The 23393-nt window shown below is 34.9% G+C and overlaps 3 protein-coding genes across 7 annotated transcripts; 2 read left to right on the forward strand and 1 right to left on the reverse strand.

Moving 5' to 3' along the window:
• Positions 1 to 1485: 1485 nt before the first annotated feature.
• On the forward strand, positions 1486 to 7782 carry LOC140834709 (KH domain-containing protein At5g56140-like). The gene is made up of 7 exons (XM_073199782.1): positions 1486 to 1822; positions 2737 to 2822; positions 5355 to 5500; positions 6286 to 6411; positions 6503 to 6619; positions 6962 to 7105; positions 7195 to 7782. The coding sequence occupies exons 1-7, from the start codon at positions 1707 to 1709 to the stop codon at positions 7342 to 7344; spliced, it is 885 nt and encodes a 294-aa protein (XP_073055883.1). The 5' UTR covers positions 1486 to 1706; the 3' UTR covers positions 7345 to 7782.
• A 258-nt stretch (positions 7783 to 8040) lies between these two features.
• On the reverse strand, positions 8041 to 10716 carry LOC140834712 (probable calcium-binding protein CML21). Of its 5 annotated transcripts, none has more exons than XM_073199786.1 (5): positions 10560 to 10716; positions 9481 to 9708; positions 9071 to 9282; positions 8514 to 8688; positions 8041 to 8361 (listed from the first exon to the last, which is right to left on the reverse strand). In XM_073199786.1, exons 2-5 carry the CDS (start codon positions 9674 to 9676, stop codon positions 8249 to 8251), a joined length of 696 nt encoding a protein of 231 aa, XP_073055887.1. In that variant the 5' UTR covers positions 9677 to 9708; positions 10560 to 10716; the 3' UTR covers positions 8041 to 8248. The 5 variants fall into 5 exon arrangements, with proteins under 5 accessions (XP_073055887.1, XP_073055885.1, XP_073055886.1 ...); XM_073199784.1 differs by having other exon boundaries at positions 10385 to 10687; XM_073199785.1 differs by having other exon boundaries at positions 10284 to 10687.
• Positions 10717 to 17197: 6481 nt separating this feature from the next.
• On the forward strand, positions 17198 to 23298 carry LOC140834713 (phosphatidylinositol/phosphatidylcholine transfer protein SFH13-like). Its single transcript, XM_073199790.1, has 15 exons — positions 17198 to 17557; positions 18299 to 18411; positions 18543 to 18846; positions 19354 to 19453; positions 19637 to 19903; positions 20230 to 20307; positions 20408 to 20512; positions 20607 to 20656; positions 20746 to 20845; positions 20925 to 21023; positions 21101 to 21214; positions 21613 to 21766; positions 22095 to 22489; positions 22562 to 22636; positions 22832 to 23298. The coding sequence occupies exons 2-15, from the start codon at positions 18405 to 18407 to the stop codon at positions 22850 to 22852; spliced, it is 1869 nt and encodes a 622-aa protein (XP_073055891.1). The 5' UTR covers positions 17198 to 17557; positions 18299 to 18404; the 3' UTR covers positions 22853 to 23298.
• The last annotated feature ends 95 nt before the right edge of the window (positions 23299 to 23393 follow it).

A 23393-nucleotide genomic window follows, 5' to 3' on the forward strand; every position in this document is an offset into this window, starting at 1 on the left:
TTATTTATTTAATTATTTTTGGCCTTTAATATCACAATCAACCTCCAATATACACGGAGGTATGCTTATAGTGACGTCACACCAACCACGTTCCTTGAGATATACGGTGCCTTTGGCCCCAAATAAATAATTTTATCCATATCTGTCGACGATTAAGAAATGTATTTTGTTAAAAAAAATTATGAGACTTTTTTTCCCTCTTTAATAGTATTCACTTTTACATTTTACACACTCTTGTGAGAATGTCTCATATGTCAATTTTATGAGACAATTTTTTATCTGATCAACTCATGAAAAAACAATTTTGTAGTGACGTAATATTACTTTAATGATAATTATGGATCAGATCAACACATCTTGTTAGAGACCTACTCAACAGATAAATATCATTTTGTTTGTGCCTCTACACATAATTATAATAAATCTGGGATACCCCAAGACATCGTTGTTAAATCGGAAGACTCAATTTTTGTGGATCCCTTCCAAAATCATGACAAATACGAGGTTATTATTCAAAGGAGTTTTTCGGATGCTCGACAAATAGAGTGTTGTGTATAATCTTTGCTCTTTGACCTTAGAAAATCCAACAAAATTTTCCGATCGATCATTGAAGGCAACCTCGACGGATTTGAGAACCACATTTACATTTTAGAATCAAATCAAACTAAAGGTTCACAAATAACCCGTTATCTTGTAGATGATAACACCAATTACTTGAACAGATGTCAATATATCGAAAATTATTTATCATTTCTTCTCATCGATATTTTATTTTAACGAATAACAAACTCGATCCTATCCTACCATATTTTAGTATCCAAGTCGTGCTCAATGACAGCAACAAAAATGGAGGTGCTCGGAAAAGAGAAAAAAACGTGTCAAACGTAGGAGCATAGAATTCAAGAAAAGGAAGGTTGGGTGAAGCATCAATGATTGAGGCTAAGGCTCAAACAAATGATCATCGTCGTTGCATTGCAGCAAAGCCAAGGCCACCAGCCCCACCCATCAAAAAAGTTTTCCTCTCTCTTTGAATCTAAGAGTGGTTTTGAAATTATACATAAAACATCAATTTAATATCCATGTTATAAACTCTGTTTTTGGTACCCAATATTAACTCTCATTGTTTTATCTTACTTTACCCGTATACGACATGAGTTCGAATATTTCTCGTCTCATAAATAACGATCTCAGAAAAAAAAAATCTTGATTTTATCTATACATGTCATTTGGTTTGGACAACAATATATTGCTTTACATTTGACTCATGATTTACGTTTATCTGAGATGAAAAATACTAATTTCTGCTACGAGTAAAAGGAAAATAGAAAGAAACACGTGGATGAACATTCACCGTTGATCATATGGTACACCATCTGCCTTTGATCCGAGGGTGGATCAAACATAGAAATTCCCAAAAAACTAACCGATCCTTTTTCGCAGTGGCAAATCGGGTTACGGCTGTAAGAATACAACAATACAGTAGAATGACCTGCTTCCATCACTCTGATAAATACGCACCCCTCCATTCACATTTTTCTTCCCTCTTCCACGTTAAGCTTTTGCTCTACCGACGCCCTTCCCATACCCTCCATTCAGTTATTACCCATAAAATCCGCCGCCTGCTCATACTTGCTCCAGTATAGTCTAAAGCTGTTCTCTGTGTCGGTGGTGTTTGGGTTTCCCAGTCGTCATCATCGCCGCCGGGAATGATGTCTTCTGGCAGGTACATGGCGTACTCACCGTCCCAATCAGCTCCTCACTCTCCACATATATCCGCGGCTGCCGGGATCCGCTCCGCCTCTGCTTTAGTGGAGCAGGAAAAGTAATTTTTGGTTTCTTGCTTTGTTTTGTTATGTCGGTTGGTTTATGTTGAATTCTACAGTAGATCTTTTAGAAATACTCTGTCGATTTGCTTACCGTGTTTATGTGATTGAATCCGTGAGTATTACTTGATCTCAGCTCTGGATGGATCTTCATTTTCTTACTGTTTCTTTATTAAGTAGAATCATGTTTGATATGCAGAGTGTTTTTATTCGATTCTTTCGACTATTTGATGAGCATCTTCCTTATGTGATTTATATTTAACTTTTAGATGAGCCAATAATTAGGACTTTATATTTAATCCTATTCCAGTGAATCATTTGTGTGGTCATTCGAATAAAGATTGACTGCTTTCACCCGTGCATTACTCACCGCATGCCGATCTAGCTTTCAATATCTTCACTCTTTGACAAATAGAATGGCTTGTCATGCCACCGCAGGATCAATTCGTGGGGAAACTGGAAGAAAGAAAAAGTAGTAGCCATGCCAATAACCGATGTTTTTTCTTGGACCAAGGAACCGGTTACCTGATCCAATTTTTTTTTTTTTTTGCCGCATGCTAGGAAAGGGGACCAAACCTCTCTCCAGTCTCCCTGGATGGTCCAAATAACCAATCAATTAGAATAAGAATCTGCAACATTTATAGTTTTTAATAGTAATAATATAACTTAGCAAAAACCTCAGGGGCTGGACCAGGAGCAAGAATGTCGATTTACTCGACAAGTAATTTGATGCAGGATTTTTCTTCTCCTTTGGTGTTTTTGAATTCTCTAGTGGTAACATAATTACTGTATTTTTGTCATTATCAAAGCATAAAAGTTCAAAGCAGATCTTGTTGATTTAATCATTTTTATGGGTGACTCCTTCCATTATTTCTTACATAGCTATGGTAACTAATGTTTTCCGATTCATCAGGTATTTATCCGAGTTGTTTGCAGAAAAGATCAAACTCAATCCATTTATGGCTGTGCTACCAAATAGCTACCGGTTACTGGATCAAGGTGAGATATCGTTTGTTCAAAAATAATATCTAGACTGTCCTTGATTTTTCCTTTCTGTGTTTTGGCAAAAAATTGATGGAAATACAATCTCATTGCCACCTTAGAGTTTAGAGGTGTGAGATGCAGGAACACTTTCTGTATAATATGATTTGAGTGAGTTTTCTCTTTCCAGCCAATGCTTGATTATACCAAATTTCATCAATTCATCAAAGGAACAGTTATAAGTACGAAACTAGCGTTTGAAAAAAAAATCATAATCTCTTGCAGGAAGGTTGTGGGGATGGTAAATATCACCCTGAGTCTTAACTCCAGCGATGTGAATCATGCATGAGAAATTCCTCTTTTTTCATCATTTTAAATTTTAACTCCTATCATACTAGATATACTCATGTTTATTTCAAAGTAGAGCTTAAAAAAATAGAGATTTTTACTGTCTATTAGGCTTTATGCAGAAGTAACTACTTCTGGTAATAAACAACAGGACTTAATAAGCTCCGCACCGGTTTGTTCTAATAATTCAGATTAGAGAGCACTAGGTATGTTGTGAAATGTCAATGATAATAATGAAAGTAGTTTATCTTTTGGGTCTATATGCACTTAATGCAACATTTACCATCATGGAGGGCAAAGGTAATTAAATTTCATCCACCTCAATCCAAATCTCAGGTACCCAGGAAAGAATGTGACCATTTGTACATAGCAATTGGAGATAGAATAATTGTGTTACTAGACATTTCATTTGACCTGTCTCCTAATTTCCCTTTCTGAAAATTATATTAAAACACCACAAGATTGAGAAATAACTTTTTTCACCTAAGATTGAGTATAATCTATGCACTCATTTGAGTTCCTCGGTGATGATATAGCTGGCAAATTTGAACCTCTGACTTTGTAGTCCGAGGCCATTGCATGCACTATTGGATGGTGTTGTGATCTACTGATCTAATTGAAATACACTAGATTTTATATGGGAAATAAATTGCTATCTCAAGTTATTAAGAAGGTAAAGAACAAGATGAAAGCAAGCCCCAAACGACTAGCATGAAATAGTAGAGAAGAGAAGGCATTAGCAGTAAAATGATTGGATGGCAGAGTGGAAAAATTTAGACTCGATTTATGATTGAAATGGTTGTATGATTGTGTGATGTAGATGTACAGTTGACCTTGTGATTGGGGACACATCCTTATTGGCCTTGTGTTATCTCAAAGTTTTCAACTATATTTTGTAAATCTGCCCATTGGATCTCACACTTTTTCCCACTAATCAAGACACCATCAGGATAAAGTATTATTACAAACTGGCCTTGATATAACTTGAATTATCAAAATATATTTTACCGTTTTTTAACTTCATATCGAGTGGTTAGAGAATGGAATATCTAGGTGAATTTGGTTCATTTCCAAAATACAATTGCTTCCTAAATATCACCTTTTTGGGTTCAACCTTTATTTGTGCATCCCACTCGCGCCTTTTTGGATTCAACCTTTATTTGTCCATCCCACTTGACCTAAATTATCTGCACTGAATGTGATATTAACATAATTCATGGAGCTACAATTGCTGATTGTGTGATTTGATCAAATTATTTGTCAGCATAGGTTTGTCAATTGTCAGTGCAGAAGTACCTATTATTCCGTAAGAGTGCTTTTGGATGTTTTTTTGTGGGACATGTTTTTTAGGCTTCTTATAACAATTTTGTTGATTCCGGAGGACAGTTAAGTGACAGATCCCGCACACTTCAACCATCTCCAATGCTTTATTGTTGATTAGCTGGAGTTCTTTATTTTCCTTTTTCGTTTTAATGTTTATTCCATCGAAAACAGTGTACTGATATATTCTTGAAATCTAGAATCTCTTGTCTTTCAAGACTGTATCTTCTTAAAGTTCTTTTCTTGGATTCTGCTTTAGGGTGCATGAACAAAAAGCTTGAAACAAACATAAAGGGTGTACAGTATACGTATGTGTAAGACTCTTTGTTAATGTTCTGAATAGTAAGATCTTAAGCCTGGGCTTTGTAAGAGTAAAGTAGTGCACAAACCTCTTTGGGATGAAATTTCATTCTCGGTTGCTGAAATCAAATGTCGGTTGAGAATATATGAAGTGATCCTTCCTTCTGTTTCTCCTCTGATTTTTCCAACGCATGTGAATGTGTCTGGGTGGCCTCCTAGGCCCTGGAGGCCCCTTTTTTTACGTTATAGGGTATTTAGCTATTCATTTCAGTTTTGAACAAGATTTCTGAAATCCCTGTGGTACAACTGTGTCATTTATCAGTTTCATTCTCCTTGGTCTATCTATTACCATGGCTGGACTACTGATGTCTAATGTCTATGATTTGGTCAATTTGGTTAGTTGGAGATTTACTACAGCTTTTAACTTCAGTAGATCTCCTTGTCTTTACTGTGGGGAGTATTGATTTTAACTAACCTGTTAACAGAGGTCGTGTCTGTCCATATTGTGGTCAATTCTCACTAATTTCTTAACTAATGCTAACTGGTACATCTTGTTCTTGGAAATTGACCTCTTTGAAGCAGAAATATTACGTGTATCTGCACTGTTGGGGAATGCATCAGTTTTAGAACAAAGTGGGCTTGAACATGCAAGCCCCCTGGCGTCAGGAGGAATATATTCAAATGGAGGAGCTAATGTGAGCATATGGGCATCACCATTTCAATCAGAAGTATGGATACTAACTGTTAACATAACCATTTACTTGATCTAATTCTTTACGTTTTGAAAAGTCAACTTTTTAACTTTCAACCCGACTTCATTATTTCATCTCGGTGCATTATAACTTAAAAGTCCAACTGTCTCGTGACAGGTAGTTTGAAGCTAAAATTTTAGGAGTGGCATAGAATTAGCTGAGCACATTGATTTGGAATTTCACATTATTAGTTGGAGTCATTCTGTTGCACTAACCTGGCATTGGACATGTGACTTATATTAATAGCTATTGCTAGTTTTCTATGGATTCCTGCAAGGGAGGCCACTTCTCTGTGGTTTAATATCCATCCTATTTTTTGACTCCCGGAAAGATTTTGGCATGCTCATTTTTTTATAATCCAGCGTTTTGGTTTCTGACTTCTAACAGACAACCTAACCCTTCCTCCGCTAACTTGCTTGTGGAGCCCTCATTTTTTGTATTGCATGATGCTATTTTAATGTGAATTCATTTAATATCAATTTCCATACTAGGTATCCAATTGTGATTCGTTGTTCCAGAGTAGTTCTGCTGGGATGTAAGCATGCATAGGAATGTTCCATCATTTCAACCTTGGAGTTATATATGCTTTTGCTTTTGCAGTTTATGTTGTATGTTTTCAATTTTCGGTTCCCTCGGTCTTATAATATGGAAACGTTGCATATTCTAAGCTATCTAGAATAATGTATGCATACAAAGAAAGGGATCGTCTTCTCACCATTTTAATTTGACCTCCTTACAATATTTGGAGTTGTAACTTGCAGATGTCGAGTTTGGCGCAGCCCTCTTCCGCACAGAGCTGGTTTGGTTCCCACTCCCAGGGTAGCTCATCAGGTCTTATCGTCAAGCAAAGCATACGTGTTGATGTTCCAGTGGATCAGTATCCTAATGTACCACTCACTTCTCTTCCTCTAAATGGTTTTCTTGTATCTCTGATTTCTAGGCATATTTTGTCACTTGATATGATGTCCTCTGTTGCAGTTCAATTTTGTTGGTCGTCTCCTTGGTCCAAGAGGGAACTCTTTGAAGCGAGTTGAAGCAACTACTGATTGTCGTGTTCTGATCAGAGGACGTGGCAGCATAAAGGATCCCGTGAGGGTAATTTTGGTTATGTTTTTTTTCCTGTGTATATGTGTTTTCATCCTGTCTAAAATTTGTCTGCCAAAGAGCGCAGCGATTAAGTAATTTTTTAATTTTTTATAGAACAACTTCATATATGCTGCTTTACATGAACTTCATCTTTCCAATATCATTTATCCTTTAGTTGGACCCATAGCATATTTTTTGTTAAATTTATTCAAATTTTTGGTATTGAGCTATGATCCACGTTAATCCAGCAAATCATTTTAACTTAGCGATATTGCACTTTTGCATCTTTTTCCGTGAGTGAGTTTGTTTGCAATGAGCTGAAATAACATATTTCGACACTGTGATCTGAAGGAAGAGGCAATGAGGGGAAAAACAGGATTTGAGCATCTTAACGAACCTCTCCACATACTTGTCGAGGCAGAACTTCCAGTTGAGATAATAGATGCGCGTCTGATGCAGGCACGTGAGATACTGGAAGATTTACTTAAGCCAATGGTAACTTACAGCCACTTGCCGAACACCAGATATGCAATTTAGTTCTTTATCTATATGATTTTTCATATATTCATCATGACTAAATGCAGGACGAATCTCAAGATTTTTATAAGAAGCAGCAGTTGCGAGAACTTGCTATGCTCAATGGCACTCTTCGGGACGAAGGCTCTCAAATGTCTGGCTCTGTATCCCCCTTCAACAGCAGCCTTGGAATGAAAAGGGCGAAAACTCGGGGGTAACCTTTGGTTGCATAAAGTTCATTTCTGCTAAAACAACAGCACTTACCTTGCCAAAAGTGTGCCCAGCTGTTGCCTCTAGCAGCCATGGCAGCATTGGCACTGTCGAGTGGTCTAACTTGTTTACATCGTATGACGTGTGCATTTCTTATACCTGGGCGTCGATATACTATCAGTATGATTATTGTAATGGATCTTTAATCGAGGGGCTTGAGTATGTATGTTGCTTAGGCAGTTTGGTCAGAGTATTCTCTGCCCAAACATTGTCATAATGTTTCATTTATTGCGTGCTTGTGATGAAAGTTTTGAAAATATGGAATTTGTGGGAACTTCAAACTTGGTTATGCTGTATTTGATAAATAAAGGCCAATAGTAGCCGTTGCTGTACTGACCGGCAGTGGATTGAATCTAGTGGATTTATGTATTATAATTATTCTTGTATCCGTATTATCTTTGTCATGTATAATTGCATTTTGGCGAATATTACTAGTTTATTTCTATTTATCCACCAAGGTAGGATGCTTGTGAGTCTGTTTATAAGACTTTAATAAAGAAAGAAGTTCGAATAGCTCAACATAACATTGGACTTGGGCTCGGTCTCTGACTACTCTTACATTCGTGAGCAATGGGTGTATGGGTTTCATTCACTTGCTTGTGGTAAAAAAAAATACACTAGGAATAGAAGTAGAAAACAGGAGATAAAAGACAAGTGATGCAATCTGACCTAAAATACATTCTTATTTACAGAACATGTGAGGAGGAAAAGGAACACAACACAATTATATCCTCAACTTTAGACCAACGTATTATTGGAAGAGCAAAAATATGTTTATTCTTCGTAAGTGGCAAAATAAAAAAAACAATGTCCAATGCTCAACGATTTCGGCGGCAGAGATGAGAATTCAGTTCAAGAATCTTCTTCTTCTTCGTCCTCAAAATCTTCGATCCCAACCCAACTAGTAAAAGCAAAAAGAAACTCCTTGAAGTTCACTGTCCCATTTTTATCCCAGTCCATCTCTTCTGCAAAAATGGAAATAATGGCCTTTTAGGTGGACCTTTAAGCATAACTAGTTCGTATCAAGATTTTCAACATGAAATAAGATATACTTAAGTAACATATGATCGCAAGATCAGGATTGGTTAGAGAGAAAACAAGAGTACTGACTACTGACCAAATCTTTTCATGGCTATTCTCCCAGAAGACCGTTCCCCTGAAGTAGTTTCGTTTATAGCATCAACCATCTCGTTCTTGCTCACATAGCCATCCTTGTTCTTGTCCAAAAACACAAATGCATCCACTATTGTTTCAAAGGTAGCCTCCAGATTAGGTATTCCAATGCATGATTTCTATCAATGTTAAGGAGCATAAAATCCAATGTAGAAAAAAGACAACATCACTACTGATGGTACTGTAAGTGATTAACTAGTGAAAAATTCCTCCTAATCATGCAAAGCACATGCAGAAGAGACACGGTATTATATCAGACTCGAGCATTCCAAAGTACTTCCAAAAGAATGACTGACGATCTTCGCGATAGCAAAAGAATTATCTATGCATGTCAAGAAAGACGAGATTTCCTGATTGATAGAAGCAATCACGGGTACTTCGTGGCTGTACGGTTGAGTTTCACAGAACATGTAAAATATAGAATCATTTCTGAAGTTAAAGCATAGGTTATCATAAAGACAAAAGACAGATATATCAAATAGATTTAGATTGACAGGATACTTTCGAAACTGTATGCTTTGAGGTCGGATCTTCCTTCAGAAGGTAGACGAGACACAGAAGAACAATAAATTCATTGAAGTTCATTCCCATGTCTTCATTTATATCACACGCCTCAAAGAGATCATTGGTTTCCTCATCCGTGAAACTAATTTCCATCTTGTTGAGACAGTGCTTCAGTTCTTGTAGATCTATTGCTCCATTTCCATCCTCGTCTATCAACAAATCATGCATATTTCTGATTTTCAGGTTTTTACGTATTTAATCACTATTTAAATGCTGGAATTTGAAAGCATATGAATCACTCATATTAAAAGTGAACCTTGGAATTAGATTCAGAAATAACAATGTCCAACCTGGAACATTTCAGTCTCACAAAAAGACTATCAGTGATTAAATGTAGCGACTCTTACCAAATTCTTCGAATGTTGCTTTGCACTTTCTTAAGCTTTCGTCAATTTTTGGGAATTTTAAGATAATGGTGTTCAATGATTTTATGGTGCTTCCTCCAACTTCTCTCCTCTTCATGGCCTCGATTATTTTAGTCTCGAGCTTCGACTCTTGTACTGAAGCCTTAGGAGACTCTCCCTTAACAACTGCACCTCCCATTTTCAGGTTGGTAAATCAATCGCGGTATGCTCCTGAACATATATAAAAAAAAGGGTAACAAGTTTATACCACAACTTAGCCACAGCCGCTTTAACTACAAAAACACCCAGCATGTATAGACAAATGAAATTAAGATAAAAATAACATAACTGTCTAATACTTTCCACCCTGGCCTGACCTAAACGGTTCATTCAATCACCATTGGGTGCTAGGATGCTGTGCAAACAGAAACTGTGAACAACGAGTGGAACTTGGGTGCCATTTGAAAGATATGATGAAATATATCTAATTAGTAAAATAGTAATTACCAAATCCATTGCAAGTTCCTATATAGGAGCAACGAAAAATCCCAAAGATAGTCCACATAGCTAACTTTTCCCACACCTATATCTATGTCAAGAAAGGAAAGTATCGAGAAAAGCTATTTACTGCAAGTCCCCACGCTGTCCTCCTACATCCGTTTGAAGCCGAAATCATATAAATCTAAAACTTAATTTCTAACAGTACCTCACAAGCTTAATATGGTGACAAAGAACCACATATTCTAACTTTTTTTATTCGTTTATCCTCATATTTCAGCAATGATCAGGAAACGAATTTATACCACCTTTTCACAATACAAACATCAAGGAATCAGAACAATCACTCCCGGATTTCATATCATAATTCTGCAAAAGAGCAAGAACAGAGAGAGAGAAGCACAATAACCTTCGACCACGAGGATGAATCCAAAGGCTGAATCTTGGTTAACCGAATCTAAGCGATATTGGAATCGCCAAAAGGGTCCACTGAAAAAGAATAATAAAGAAATGGAATCCAATTGCCTAAAAAGTTATTTCTTTAGAATCCAACGCAAGATCAGAAGCTTAGAGACGAAGGGTACAATTTCTTTTTTCTTTTTTTGTTCCTAACATCGATTAGGATCCATGACTGTGCTTCACGAAATTTGCGTTTGTGATGCCGATCTTATCATCGCTCTCCCTCCAAGCCAAATTATCACACAGATCTAATTATTACACGGATAGTGCGGGTCATTTTAAAATTGTCAAGGGGCCAGTGTATGAGACCCGGGCCGGGCCGGTACTTAATAATCATATTGTATAAAATAATGGCAAAAACTTGTGTGAGGCGGTCTCATGGGTCGTATTTGTGAGACGGATCTTTTATTTGGGTCACCCATGAAAAAGTATTACTTTTTATGCAAAGAGTATTACTTTTTATTGTGAATATGGGTAGGGTTGACTCGTCTCACGGATTATGACCCGTGAGACTGGTCTCACATGAGACTCACTCTAAAATAATACATGTATATATGATATACTTGAAGTAATTTTTTTTATCTAAATTGTCTTGGACCTCTGATCATTGTCATTGGAGCATCTCAAATGCTCACTCGACGACGTCCTTTCTTTTAATTTTTTATCTTTTATTGAATATCTTTCTTTTGGAATTCTGTAAATAGTCGAAATTTTTCGACAAAAGTAACTTATTCTAGATAGATCTCATTAGTTAGAGAGTATATTTTTGCACACAATGTGTTGTTAACTCTTTACTGTAAAATTAATAGTTAGGCTACGTTTGATAAGAGTGATGATATAAGTAAATGATTAGTAATTAGAGTGATTAAAAAATGAGATATATAGATTAATAGTATGGTGGATAAGTAACATGGTGTTTGGTTTGATTTTAAAATGATGAATTAATTATGTAAATTTTATTGCAATGACAAAAATGCCCCTAGTGGTAGTTAAATTTATATATTTAAAATAATTGGCCATATAATTTAATATTTATATTTGTACTTTAGATTTAATAAAAATAATATTAATATATTTATTATAAATAAATTCGTAAGTATACAATTATTGTAATAATTAAAATATGAGTAAAATTTTGAATAGTGGGGCACAAATTTGATATTATTCAATTCATTAATATTATTACCATCGTTAATTTATATCTTTTATTTATTATTTTTCTGTATAGTAATATTATTTGAAAATAACTAAAATTGTGAATAATAACATAATTAAAAGTACTATCTTGATAAATATTAATAAAATTACTTTATTAAAATTAATTTTATTCAAATAAATAATAAAATTAAATTGGAATTTATAAATAAGTTTTTTAAAAGAGAAAAATAGATATTTTTTTTTGAAGGAATATGGTATTTTTTATTTTTAAATTTAAGGTTATAAAATTCAATATTCAAGTGATGATAATTTATCACACCAAGGAGAAGGGACAAATCATCTTGAAATTAATGTGAACAGTTCGGGCCAAGTGCGGACCAAGTGGCTCATACCAATTTTGTTAAAAACGAGACAAATATAGGATTGATTGGGACTATTAAATAATCCCTTGTTTATCATACAAACCAAACATAACCTTAGTATATCCTTGTAGGATGACGTTAAATAAAAGTAATTTGTTAAGTACGCTGATATTATTATACGACCTTGATATTTCAAAAAAGGCATGTCATCAGGGACGGATCCAGGAATAAGAGTTGGGGTGGGCTTGAACTCAATATGATAAGTTATATATTATTAAAAAAAAAGTACATCATATCATTCAACGAAGTTGTGCCTTACGGGATTTTAAAACATAAAATTCATCAATAATAGAATTTACATCAATATGTTTAGCTAAATCTCGTTCAATATAGAGTCAAACAATCGACAAGAAAGTCATCCTCCATTTTATTGCGAAGTGTCGTCTTCACATGCTTCATTGCTGAAAAAACCCGTTCAATAGTGGCAGTAGACACAGATAATGTCAAAACAAGATGAATCAATCTAGTCAACATAACATAAACACTTGACCGTCCACTCTCGGTCAATTGCTGACACAACTCAACAAGTGCAGAAACCTTTAAATTCTGCATCACATCGAGTTTATAAATGTATGAATTCATACTTCAAAACAACAATTTCTTGATCTGTGAAATCTCCAGGATAAAACTTCTTCGCAAGCTTGCAAATATCATCACTGTTAAATGAGTCAAATGAATTTTTAGGATCTAAAGCTATACTAAGAGAAAGAAGTTGCACCGATGACTCATTGAACCGAGTATTTAACTCCATCAAAATGAAATCTATTGCTGCATTAAAAACATCAAAGTGGTAATGATGTTCTATTGAATAAACCGTCGCTAATTAAAACCGCCGATCCACTTTTTTTTTATTTTTTAATAATTTAGCGACGGTTTTAGCAATAACCGTCGCTAATATTTGTGACGGTTTTTGATAAAATTGTCGCCGATCCCCATCGACGACAGGTTTACTAAAACCGTCGCAAAAGTAGCGACTGGTTTTCAAAAAACCGTCGCTAAATAAAAAAAAATGGGCCGGCCTATAGCCCATTATAACCCTAGCGTAGATCCGTCTCTGCATGTCATATCAACAAGTCTATAGATGTGACTACAAGTACAATTGTTCTATGATCGACTCGAGTAAACTGACATTTCCAAGAAACTACATAATTTCTTCATTACTAATGCATACAATCTAGGCTCCCAACATGTTATGAAAATCGTGTTCCTCCTCATGCATTTCAAGCAAATATTGGATGTTAGAAACATTAGGCATTCTTAAGCGTTGTGTCCCAAATTCTTCAACCACATACCGAAAGAAATCGACCATGTATTTTAGGACAATTGTTTCACCTGTATTTAGGTACTCATCGTAAATAATCAATTGTATATAAGTATTTGTAACATCTAATTTTACAACGAGATATTTATTTTAAAAAAATTAAAATAAAACTAAATTTTGTACACAACTAAATTTTAATTTCTTTTATATATTATAATCAAATAATAATATATAATATATTTGATAATGTTTTAATACAAAAGTATTAATTTAGTTGAATAATTATCTTACCATTGATAAATCAGGGATGAACAATTTTTCAGTTAACTCAAAAGTATCGACAAAATCGATTTAATTCAAAATAAAATAAAAAATTGAACCAAATCAAACCCGATTTTTTTGGTTTGTATAAAAAACTAGCCAATTTTTTTAAAAATAAATGAGTATTTTTATTTAAACATTATAGAAAAAGCGAATATAAAAAATAGAAGTTAAACTTTATTCAGTTTATCCGATTTTTATTTTAATACAAAAGTATCAAAATTAAAACTGGATGAACCGATTTGACCATCAAATGTCTGAATTTTACAAAACCAAAATTTTGAATTTAATCGGCTCGGTTAGTTATTACAGTTGAATTGAAGTTCTGCTCATCGTCAATTGTGCTAATGTTATTTTTATTAATAAAAATACAAAGTATCTAACTAGTTTCGAAACCATGAATAGCTAGCTAACGTGCCTGCAAAGAAGCCCAAAAATAAGCCCAGCCCAATATAAAAGTCAATACTATAAACGATGATTAATTAAGCCCAACCCAGTAAGAACCATTATCAATTCTCCCACTGTAGATTAAATTATTTTCTTGTTGTACTCTGCCAATGAAGGATGTTTGTGATTCTAATGAAAATGACAAATATAGGAATATCAGGGCTCATTATACTGAGCCTACTGTTATGCCTCGACTTAATATCGTCAATGCGATTACGAGAATGTATCTAAAGATGAATATTTATTTTTATAAGTGAGATCTATATGTATTATATATTTCGATGGAACTCGAATGTGAGATAAATACCGATGATAATCGTATGCAGCTAAACGAAACTTTCTCGTATAATCGGTGATGTTTAACTATGACAAATTATTCTGATTCACCTAGTTTGATTATTATGTGACGAACGTAATATTTTGCCTTCAAAAAATTAAATTTCTTTTTGCAGTACATCTTGATTTAGACCGTGCGGATCTTTCCATTTGTATGCAACAAGATTATGACATTTCCATTGTGTCTCGTACTTTCTTCGCCATCTCTACTCATTAATAAATATGGGAATGATTTTCTACCACATGATGTAACGTGGATTCAGGGTAGTGTCTCCGTATGATTTGAATGAACAAGATTTATATAAATATGTGATTTTTAAAAAATTAATGGACCTCATGTATCTGTGACTAAATTTGAACATTTGATTCTATTATAAGGTAGTGTCACTATATATAGGATGAAATCAACCCTAAATAACCTCTCCTCTAACACAATTAAAACATTTTGTTGTATTCGATCGTATCGAAAGATCGATTAGAATGAAAAAAAAATGTACAATTTACAAAGCTAAAAATAAAAATTCATCGTAATACGACAAAAATAGGTGCAATTGGTCAATGAGATTGTGGCACTGAGAGGGGACAATGGGCGTGCTATATTCATCAGTCGACTATGTACCGAACCTTCGGTCTCCTCCATTCTATTTACTTTATTCTCCTTTCATTTTCAAATAGATCATCCATCGCTTTCTCCCATTCGACTGTCTTCTAAAATTGCCCAAAACTTAATATATGGTAAGATACTATTATAGATCCCATGTAATAATTGAGTCATAAATGTATTTCTATGTTTACTTTATAATGTAATGAAAGAGACATATATAGATTATGTGTAGTATATATTAGTTCTAATTTGTAACTCAATGCTAATTGCAATTTCTTTTCGAATTATATAAAATGAAATTTTAAAAGAAATGGAGTACGAGAAATGGATCATTTCGCAATTTAAGTTGAATCTAGCTCAATTATTTATTCTTGTGAGGGATATAATTACTCACTATTAATTACTAATTAAAACTAGTATTACAATATTATAAATAAAATATTTTAGTTGTGATATTTTTATATATATATATATATATATATATATATATATATATATATATATATATAATTACTATTCACTAATTGATTATGTCCTCTCGAGTTAACGAGAATAGTAATTAATTGTTGTAGATATTTATTATGGTGAAATTAAAATCAGGGATTAAGCTGTTGTACGTTGTGTAGTGAAGAAGTCCATAACTCCGTAACCTACCAAAACTACCCCAACGAACTCTACATGGCCTATTCATCTCATAATTCTCACACAAAAAAAAAACCATCATAAATAATATATTAATTTTGACAAACATTTTTCTCAAGTGTTCATCTTTTTAATAATGTTTGGAACATGAATTACTTGTAAATATTTTATTTTAAATCATAAAATAAGTTGGTAAAGCAGTTCGTAGTTATAAAATTAAAACAATAACATATAGAGAAACCATTAAATTTGTAATTTCTCATATGTGACGATTTTCATACCAACACGAATATTTTCAACATACTTATGACACACAAACAAACTATTAAATTTGTAATTCCTCATATGTGGCGGTTGTCTTACCAACACGAATATTTTCAACATACTTATGTCCTTATTCACGTGCAGTATGTTTCAAATCAAATAATCTCAACTTTTGCAATTGTTCCGCGACAAGCTACCGAAAGAAGATGCATAATATTAATACAAGGTGCGAGATTAGTTCATGTTTTATTTGCCTAAAAACTTGCCTAAATTTGTTCATCGCCCGTGCAATCTTTTGACACCGACGAATGTCATTACATGTTGTTTATAATAATATATATTGATATTGATGAAAATTGTGAATCCTGTAGGGATGTCAGATCTCGTTTGGGAAGCTCTGGTCAGACCTCGAATCTGGAAGCAAACTTAGAAGAGGGTCAGGAGATTGTTCTGACGCTCAAATCAGCGAATAGAAAAATAGAGAGAATAATGTGTATATTCCGCATGTTTGAATGTATGAATGAATAAATAATGATTGGAACCCGATATCTATAGGAGAAGAGTCCATGTGTGAGTAAAGTTATTTGACGACTAAAACTCTGATATCTGTAGAGTTCTAAATCAGTTGAACTATGGATTATCAAAATCGTAGATAAGTTCAGATTAAATCTCTATGAGCTTTATTTATGCGGATTACATGTTGATATATCTGAGTGGAGGCTCATCGAGGCAAGAGCTCGTTTGACGTGTACTAAGCGAGTCCAAAATTTCTACGAGAGCTCGGCTTGGGAGGTTGGCCGAGACTTTCTCAATTGATGTGATAACATATGCTGGGAGGTCATACACACCTTGCCGATCGACAAGATTATGGATGTATGAGAGGTCGACTGAGATGAGCTCTCGGATAACCTCCCATCGAATCTGGATAAATGAAGTCCAAAGTGAGTCCTTATATTATCTGATAGATCTGAGCGAATGGAATGACATTATGATAGACCCTAACCATTAAGATGAGGTCTCGAAACTATCTGGATATGGAGCATAAATTCTCCCAAAACTATCGAGACTATTTTTTTTTTCCCGACAAATTATAATCCTTATCGTTTTAATAATAAATAAATAAATTAATTACTGAAAAGCTTGACAAGTGCAATCTGAAATGGTAAAAAATATGTGGGTCAAAGCAGTAAAAAAACATCCCAACTCTGTCGAGCAACAGAGAGCCTCGGTTGAATCGAAAGGTACAAAAGATGCTAGAAATTTCCTCTTTCCTTGGGTAGGGACCCATTTCAGTATAGAGAATATAAGGAACAACTGGGTGTCAAATAAGCGGAGGGAGAAGCCTTCAGGTTTTGGTTGAGTGGCGGAACAGGGAAAAAGGCTGTAACACAAAACCTATAGATACACGCATTTGTACGCTAAACACACCTATATATTTTGTACAATATACAGAAATAACTAGAATCGATCAGATCTTTGGTTTGGATCTCAGTAGCGGCAAATTTTTTTTGGGGGAAATTTGTATTTATGGAGAAAACTCGTGTTTTCCAAGGTTTTTGGTCGTGCAGTGCGTGATTTTGATTCTTCGTGAAATAAGTACGATAAAATCTATGCGATAGGCGTACGAGTAGTGCGATCCTGCTGCTATCGATTGTCCAAGGTTTATTCGTAAGTTGCTCTTCGCTTTTCTTCTATCATGAATATTCGTGATAGCTTTGGCGTGAATTGGTTTATTGCGATGAACTGTGTGATTTGCATGTTTTATTTTACTGTTTTCAGAAATATTTTTATGGTTTTGGATTAAAACGTCAGGTGAGATCTGGGGAATTTAATGACATTGTTGAAAACTAAGTTTATAGAGGTTTTAGGTGTCGGAGATGGAAGAAATTATTGTTTCCGTGGTCTGATTTACGTGATAGTTTATGTCCTTCGCTGAGGCAATTTCATCAAATGTTTCGTTGTGTCGGTTCAACAGTTGGTTGATACATTTTGACCCTGAATATGCGATAAAGTATTTGAACTCGAAGTTTTCTCATTGTTCTCTCGCTAGTGAACCATGAAATTGCTTATGGAATCGTGGTAGCCAGTTTCAAATGTAAAAGTTTCCAGATCTGGTGCGAATTGCCGTTCAAATTTACTTGTGTTGTTTGTTAGAAGATTTTAAGATTCTCTATGAATTCATGGGAAATATCTGAGGAAGCAAAGAAAAGAAGGCAAGGGCTTCACGATAGTTGGACACCATGCTTGAACATATCAAGGCATATGTACCAAAAAAAAGTTGGCTTTGTCCCAAAAATTCACATGGTTCAGTATTTGGAATTTGGATTATTTTGCTTCCTTATAAATGATCCTTTCGTGCATTTTATTATTCATGTAAGTATGTGCAACTAATCCACTGATATGTTGAAGATGCAGTGCTGCTTTAGTTTTGGTGGTTTCTTTACCAATAATTTTGAACATAGGATCGAGCTTTTTTTTCCCTCTACGCCAGCTTCTTCTTCGGAATCCAGCTGACATGTCAGGTGTGTGGTTATTAGCTGCTTTTCTTCATTATTTGAATTTTTTACGCCATCGTTACTCAGCCATGGTGTTTTAGATTAGAAATGGGCTTCTTAATCACTCCATCCCCAAATATCGATGTTTGATATGTTAGGATTTGAAGTACTGGAAGTAAATGATGAAACCAAGGATCGGAAATCATATTATGAAAATTCGGATGATGAAAGAAGGAGATCGAAAATCGGTTCTCTAAAGAAGAAAGCAATAAATGCTTCAAACAAGCTCACACATTCTCTAAAAAAAAGAGGGAAAAGGAAAGTTGATTTTAGAGTGTCTTCTGTTTCCATTGAGGATGTACGGGACGCAAGAGAGGAGAGTACCGTCTGTGAACTGCGTCAAAACCTCCTTGATAGGGATTTATTACCAGTTAGACATGATGATTACCATACTTTGCTGAGGTGAGTATTTTTGCTTTTCAGGGGATCCCATCCTTTTTGCATGTTGTGATTTTCACATGAAGGGTTCAAACATAGGCAATTGTCTGATAAAGAAATCATATAGCATTTATAAACTACAATGTTACATATTTGTTGTCACTGATTCTTTCCAATGTAATTGGCAAGTTAATTCTTTGTTGTGGGAGTAATTGTGAAAGAAAAATAAACACAAGTTTTCCAATGTTTCTTTTGATTCATGAAGTTAAATTGACTCTTGAACATGTCGATTTGATGGACGTACTATTTTCTGACTTTTTATATATCCTGGAGAAGCTTCCAAGAGGTGGGTGAGATGGTTGTAAGATGGGGTGTCCCTCTCCCGGATTCTAAATTTTTCCCTACCAAGATAATGGATAGACGAAAATTCTTCCTCTCGTCTCCTTCATTTACTGGATTCCTTGCTTGTTTTATGGTTTTCTGTATTGATGCTTATTGATTTACTCTTACTTTACAAATTTTGATTTCTAGGTTTTTAAAAGCAAGAGAATTCAACATTGACAAGACAATTAAAATGTGGGAAGAAATGCTTTACTGGAGGAACGAATTTGGAGCTGACACAATACTGGAGGTGAATATATAGCACACAGAAACTAGGAGATGAGAGTTTTAATATTTTTTTCCATTCCCCAATGCGATCCTGTGCTTTCCATGCGATCGTTTTAACCCTACGGGACTCTGATTTTTTAACAGAATGTCTTTGTGATTATAGCACTATACTGTCATATATTACACACAAACTACTGGCTTTCAGGACTTTGAATTCGAGGAGCTGGATGAAGTCTTGCAATATTATCCCCAAGGATATCATGGAGTTGATAGAGAAGGAAGGCCTGTTTACATTGAAAGGCTTGGAAAAGCTCACCCTAGTAAACTAATGCGTATCACTTCAGTTGAACGATACTTAAAATATCATGTTCAGGAATTTGAAAGGGCTCTATATGACAAGTTCCCAGCTTGTTCCATTGCTGAAAAGAGAAGAATATGTTCAACAACCACGATTTTGGACGTCCATGGCCTGGTTTGTTGATTTAACCTTCAATTTTAAAAATTATGATATTAGTTTCTACTTAACTTTGAATTACCCATTTGTCGCCTAAATAGAATATTGCCTTCAGTTTGTGGGAATGGACCTCTCTACATTTATTTTTATGGTCCGAAAGTTAATTTTTTAGCCTCATGATTATTTGTCATCGTGATTAGAGTGCTAACCTGTTGTTTCTCCCAAAATGCTGAAATATGTTTTGATCTTCCCAGTAATCTCTTTAGATTTGTTTTGTTAATAATGAAAATGCTTTAACTATAAGGTGATACATTTTAAAATAATGTCATGGATGGTGACTCCAGGGGGTCAAAAATTTCACAAAGACCGCAGCTAATCTATTAGCAGCCATGGCAAAGATTGACAACAATTACTATCCAGAGGTATTTTTGTTGCTCTGATGTCAATTTTATTTCAAATCAGAAACAATCTTTCAGACATTACTAGTAATCTATTTGATTTGTGTATGCCCGACTATTGCAGACACTACATCACATGTATATTGTTAATGCTGGAGCAGGATTCAAGAAGGTTCTTTGGCCTGCGGCACAGAAGTTTTTGGATGCTAAAACTATTGGAAAAATCCACGTAAAGGATATGCATAGTTTTTTTAAACATTACCGTCTATTTCCTATTTACTGGAATTCTAATTAATTGCACATATTTGTTAACGTTGCTACAGGTTTTGGACCCTAAATCTACGGGGAAACTACTGGAAATCATCGACCCTAGGTTTACTTCTCTCTGTTTCTACCTCATTATGACTTCCAATGAAAAATATCATGTGCATCTTCTTCTTTTAATTTTTATTTTGTTTACAGCCAGTTGCCTGACTTTTTGGGTGGATCATGCATTTGCAATGTCGAGGGAGGTTGCCTGATGTCTAATAAGGGCCCTTGGAATGATCCTGAAGTTATGAAGGTAGACTTACCCCCCTTGTTCTTGAACTTGTGACTTGCTTTCTTTCACAAGGTCATCGGATGTATCTGTCTATTTCTAGCTTGTATATAATGCAGAAGCATCTGCGTTGAGGCAGATAGCTCAATTAGCAAATGACCAGCAGAAAATTCACTCATGCATTAGGATCCGACCACTGAAGGTAATAAATGCAGCAAATTATAATTTGGTTCAAATAAGAACTCCACAAGTTACCAATATTGACTGTCTAATTATCAGGGGAAATGCAGCAATACACGCACATGTGAATCAGGATCATATGTTGAAGATCCTTGTTCTCCGTCTAGACAACGGGGACCTTTGTTCTCGAAAACGGACCCTGTTCATGAAGTAGTGAGTTTGTTATAGGAAACTTATAATGATCAATTTGTTATGATGTTTCCCTGATCTTTACTTTTTTTTGCTTATTGATCTTTACTTGTTATGCCCGTATATATACGGGGCAGTCAAAAAACTAACCTTGGTCAAACTATTTTCTAGTTTTTTAAAACCAACCCTCTCCAATATAATTCTTTACACTGGGATGGGTTATTTTTTTAAAATATTTTTTCGACCAAGCATCTTTTCCAAAATATCCCGTATATACTTGTACCTGCTCCACCGCGTCCTTACAAAGTGATGTATAGAGCGTTCCTCCTACTCCCTTGTCCAATATTGCTCTGCATTGTCCTTGCTCTTGTGCAGTTGCTTGCATTTTTACTCATGTGAATGAAACAATATGATTGGTGTAGGCCAGTACATCCGATCCTTGTGTCTACTATAGCTGTGATGACTATTTTAGTTCAGCTGATAAAGACGGTGATCATGAACAAGGAGGGGAAAACAAGTCTTTCAATAGATACGGTACAAGAAATTCAAATGGCAATACAAGAGCAAATATTGAAGGTCTGTGTTTTTACAATATTGTCGTACTGGTTTTGCATTACATGTTATTTGATGAACGATATTATTGCTTGGACATTTTTAAACTTGTTTCAGTTGAACGTGCATTTTGGCATTGTTGTTCCATACTTTCTTCCTTCCAAATTTAACACAACACAATCATTCTGCCTTGATGACGTGAGTGGGTAAATAAATCCAACGTTGATAAAGTTGGTTGATATTTCCATTATTTAAACACATTATTCCATTTGATGCACCGATAAAGTTGGTTGATATTTCCATTATTTAAACAAATTATTCCATTTTATGCACCATTTTCTAATTGTTTTAGGTACTTTAATCATGAATTGGTTGGAGGCTATCCAAGAGAAAATTTTGAAGAGAAGTTTCCGGCATATGACGAGAACATTAATATCCATCGTTGTCAATTTTTTTTCGGTTATTCGAAATGCACCCGGTGAATATTGGAGGAGACAGACCTACGTATATCCATCCCATATGTTGGAAAGTGAACCAGAACCAAATGCCGACTTGGCTGTTGGTACAGAAGTTGTTAATGAAGAGGATAGGTTCTTTCCATGTGTCCAACGTCTTCAGAGACTGGAAAATTTGTTGGAGCAGCTCAACAAGAAGCCTGCTGAAATTCCACAAGAGAAGGAACAAATGCTTGAACAATCGCTGGATCGCATCAAATCTGTTGAAGTTGACCTCGAAAAAACAAAGCAGGTGAGAATCATGCTTTATTTATTGAAAGATTTTAGGCATGGACGAATTGACCCATTCTTGTGTTTATTTCAGTTATTACAAGCTACAGTGATAAAGCAGCTTGAGATAACCCAGTTGCTGGAGAATATACAGGAAACCAGATTCCACGTAAGTCATTTGCCCAAGCAATGCTGACTTCTTAAATCATTTCTAATCATTCTCGATCCCTGCCTCCCATCATCACATGTTTACTACACACACACACACACACACACTATATATTTCCATCCTCCTCTTTTGGTAAGTAAAAAATTCTGTGATTGCCAAATAATCTTCAAGCAATTTTGAACTTTCACTTCACAGCGCCGCAGATTGTTCTGTTAAATGGCGGATGGTCAAGATATGAATTCAACTCCACAACAGGTAGCCATATTTTGGTATTTAGAGCCATTGCTTATTTTCATCGCGAGCACCTGGAAATAGCGGCATCTTACTTTTTTCGCTGTCTGAGGTGTTTTTTCCACAGCGTTGCAAACATGGCTGAGCCGAAGCAAATCTTTGCACACATCGTCACTTTTACTATAAAAGAATCAATAATTTGTTTTCACTTGCATGCCCTTGGCCCATTACCCATACACTTGGTAGCGTATAGTGAACCTAGTGGATGTAAATAAACTCTTGAAATGAGTATAGAAATATTTATTGGGATATAGGCTGAGGTTGAAAGACTTAATTTCAGTTTCTTTTCTTTGATATTGATGGAATCATAATACGCCATTCATTTGTTTGCGTTGGCCTAGTGCAATCAGGCCTATCTCGGAGTTCTTCAATTCATGTTTGTTGGAATTTTATGCTTTTTTTACCTTCTTCAAGCACGAACTTCTTATCTCTCGCCACTTTTTCTTGAACTTCGTTTCGTGTATGA

Source organism: Primulina eburnea, chromosome 6 (genome assembly GCF_022965805.1).
Source record: "Primulina eburnea isolate SZY01 chromosome 6, ASM2296580v1, whole genome shotgun sequence".
NCBI lineage: Eukaryota > Viridiplantae > Streptophyta > Magnoliopsida > Lamiales > Gesneriaceae > Primulina > Primulina eburnea.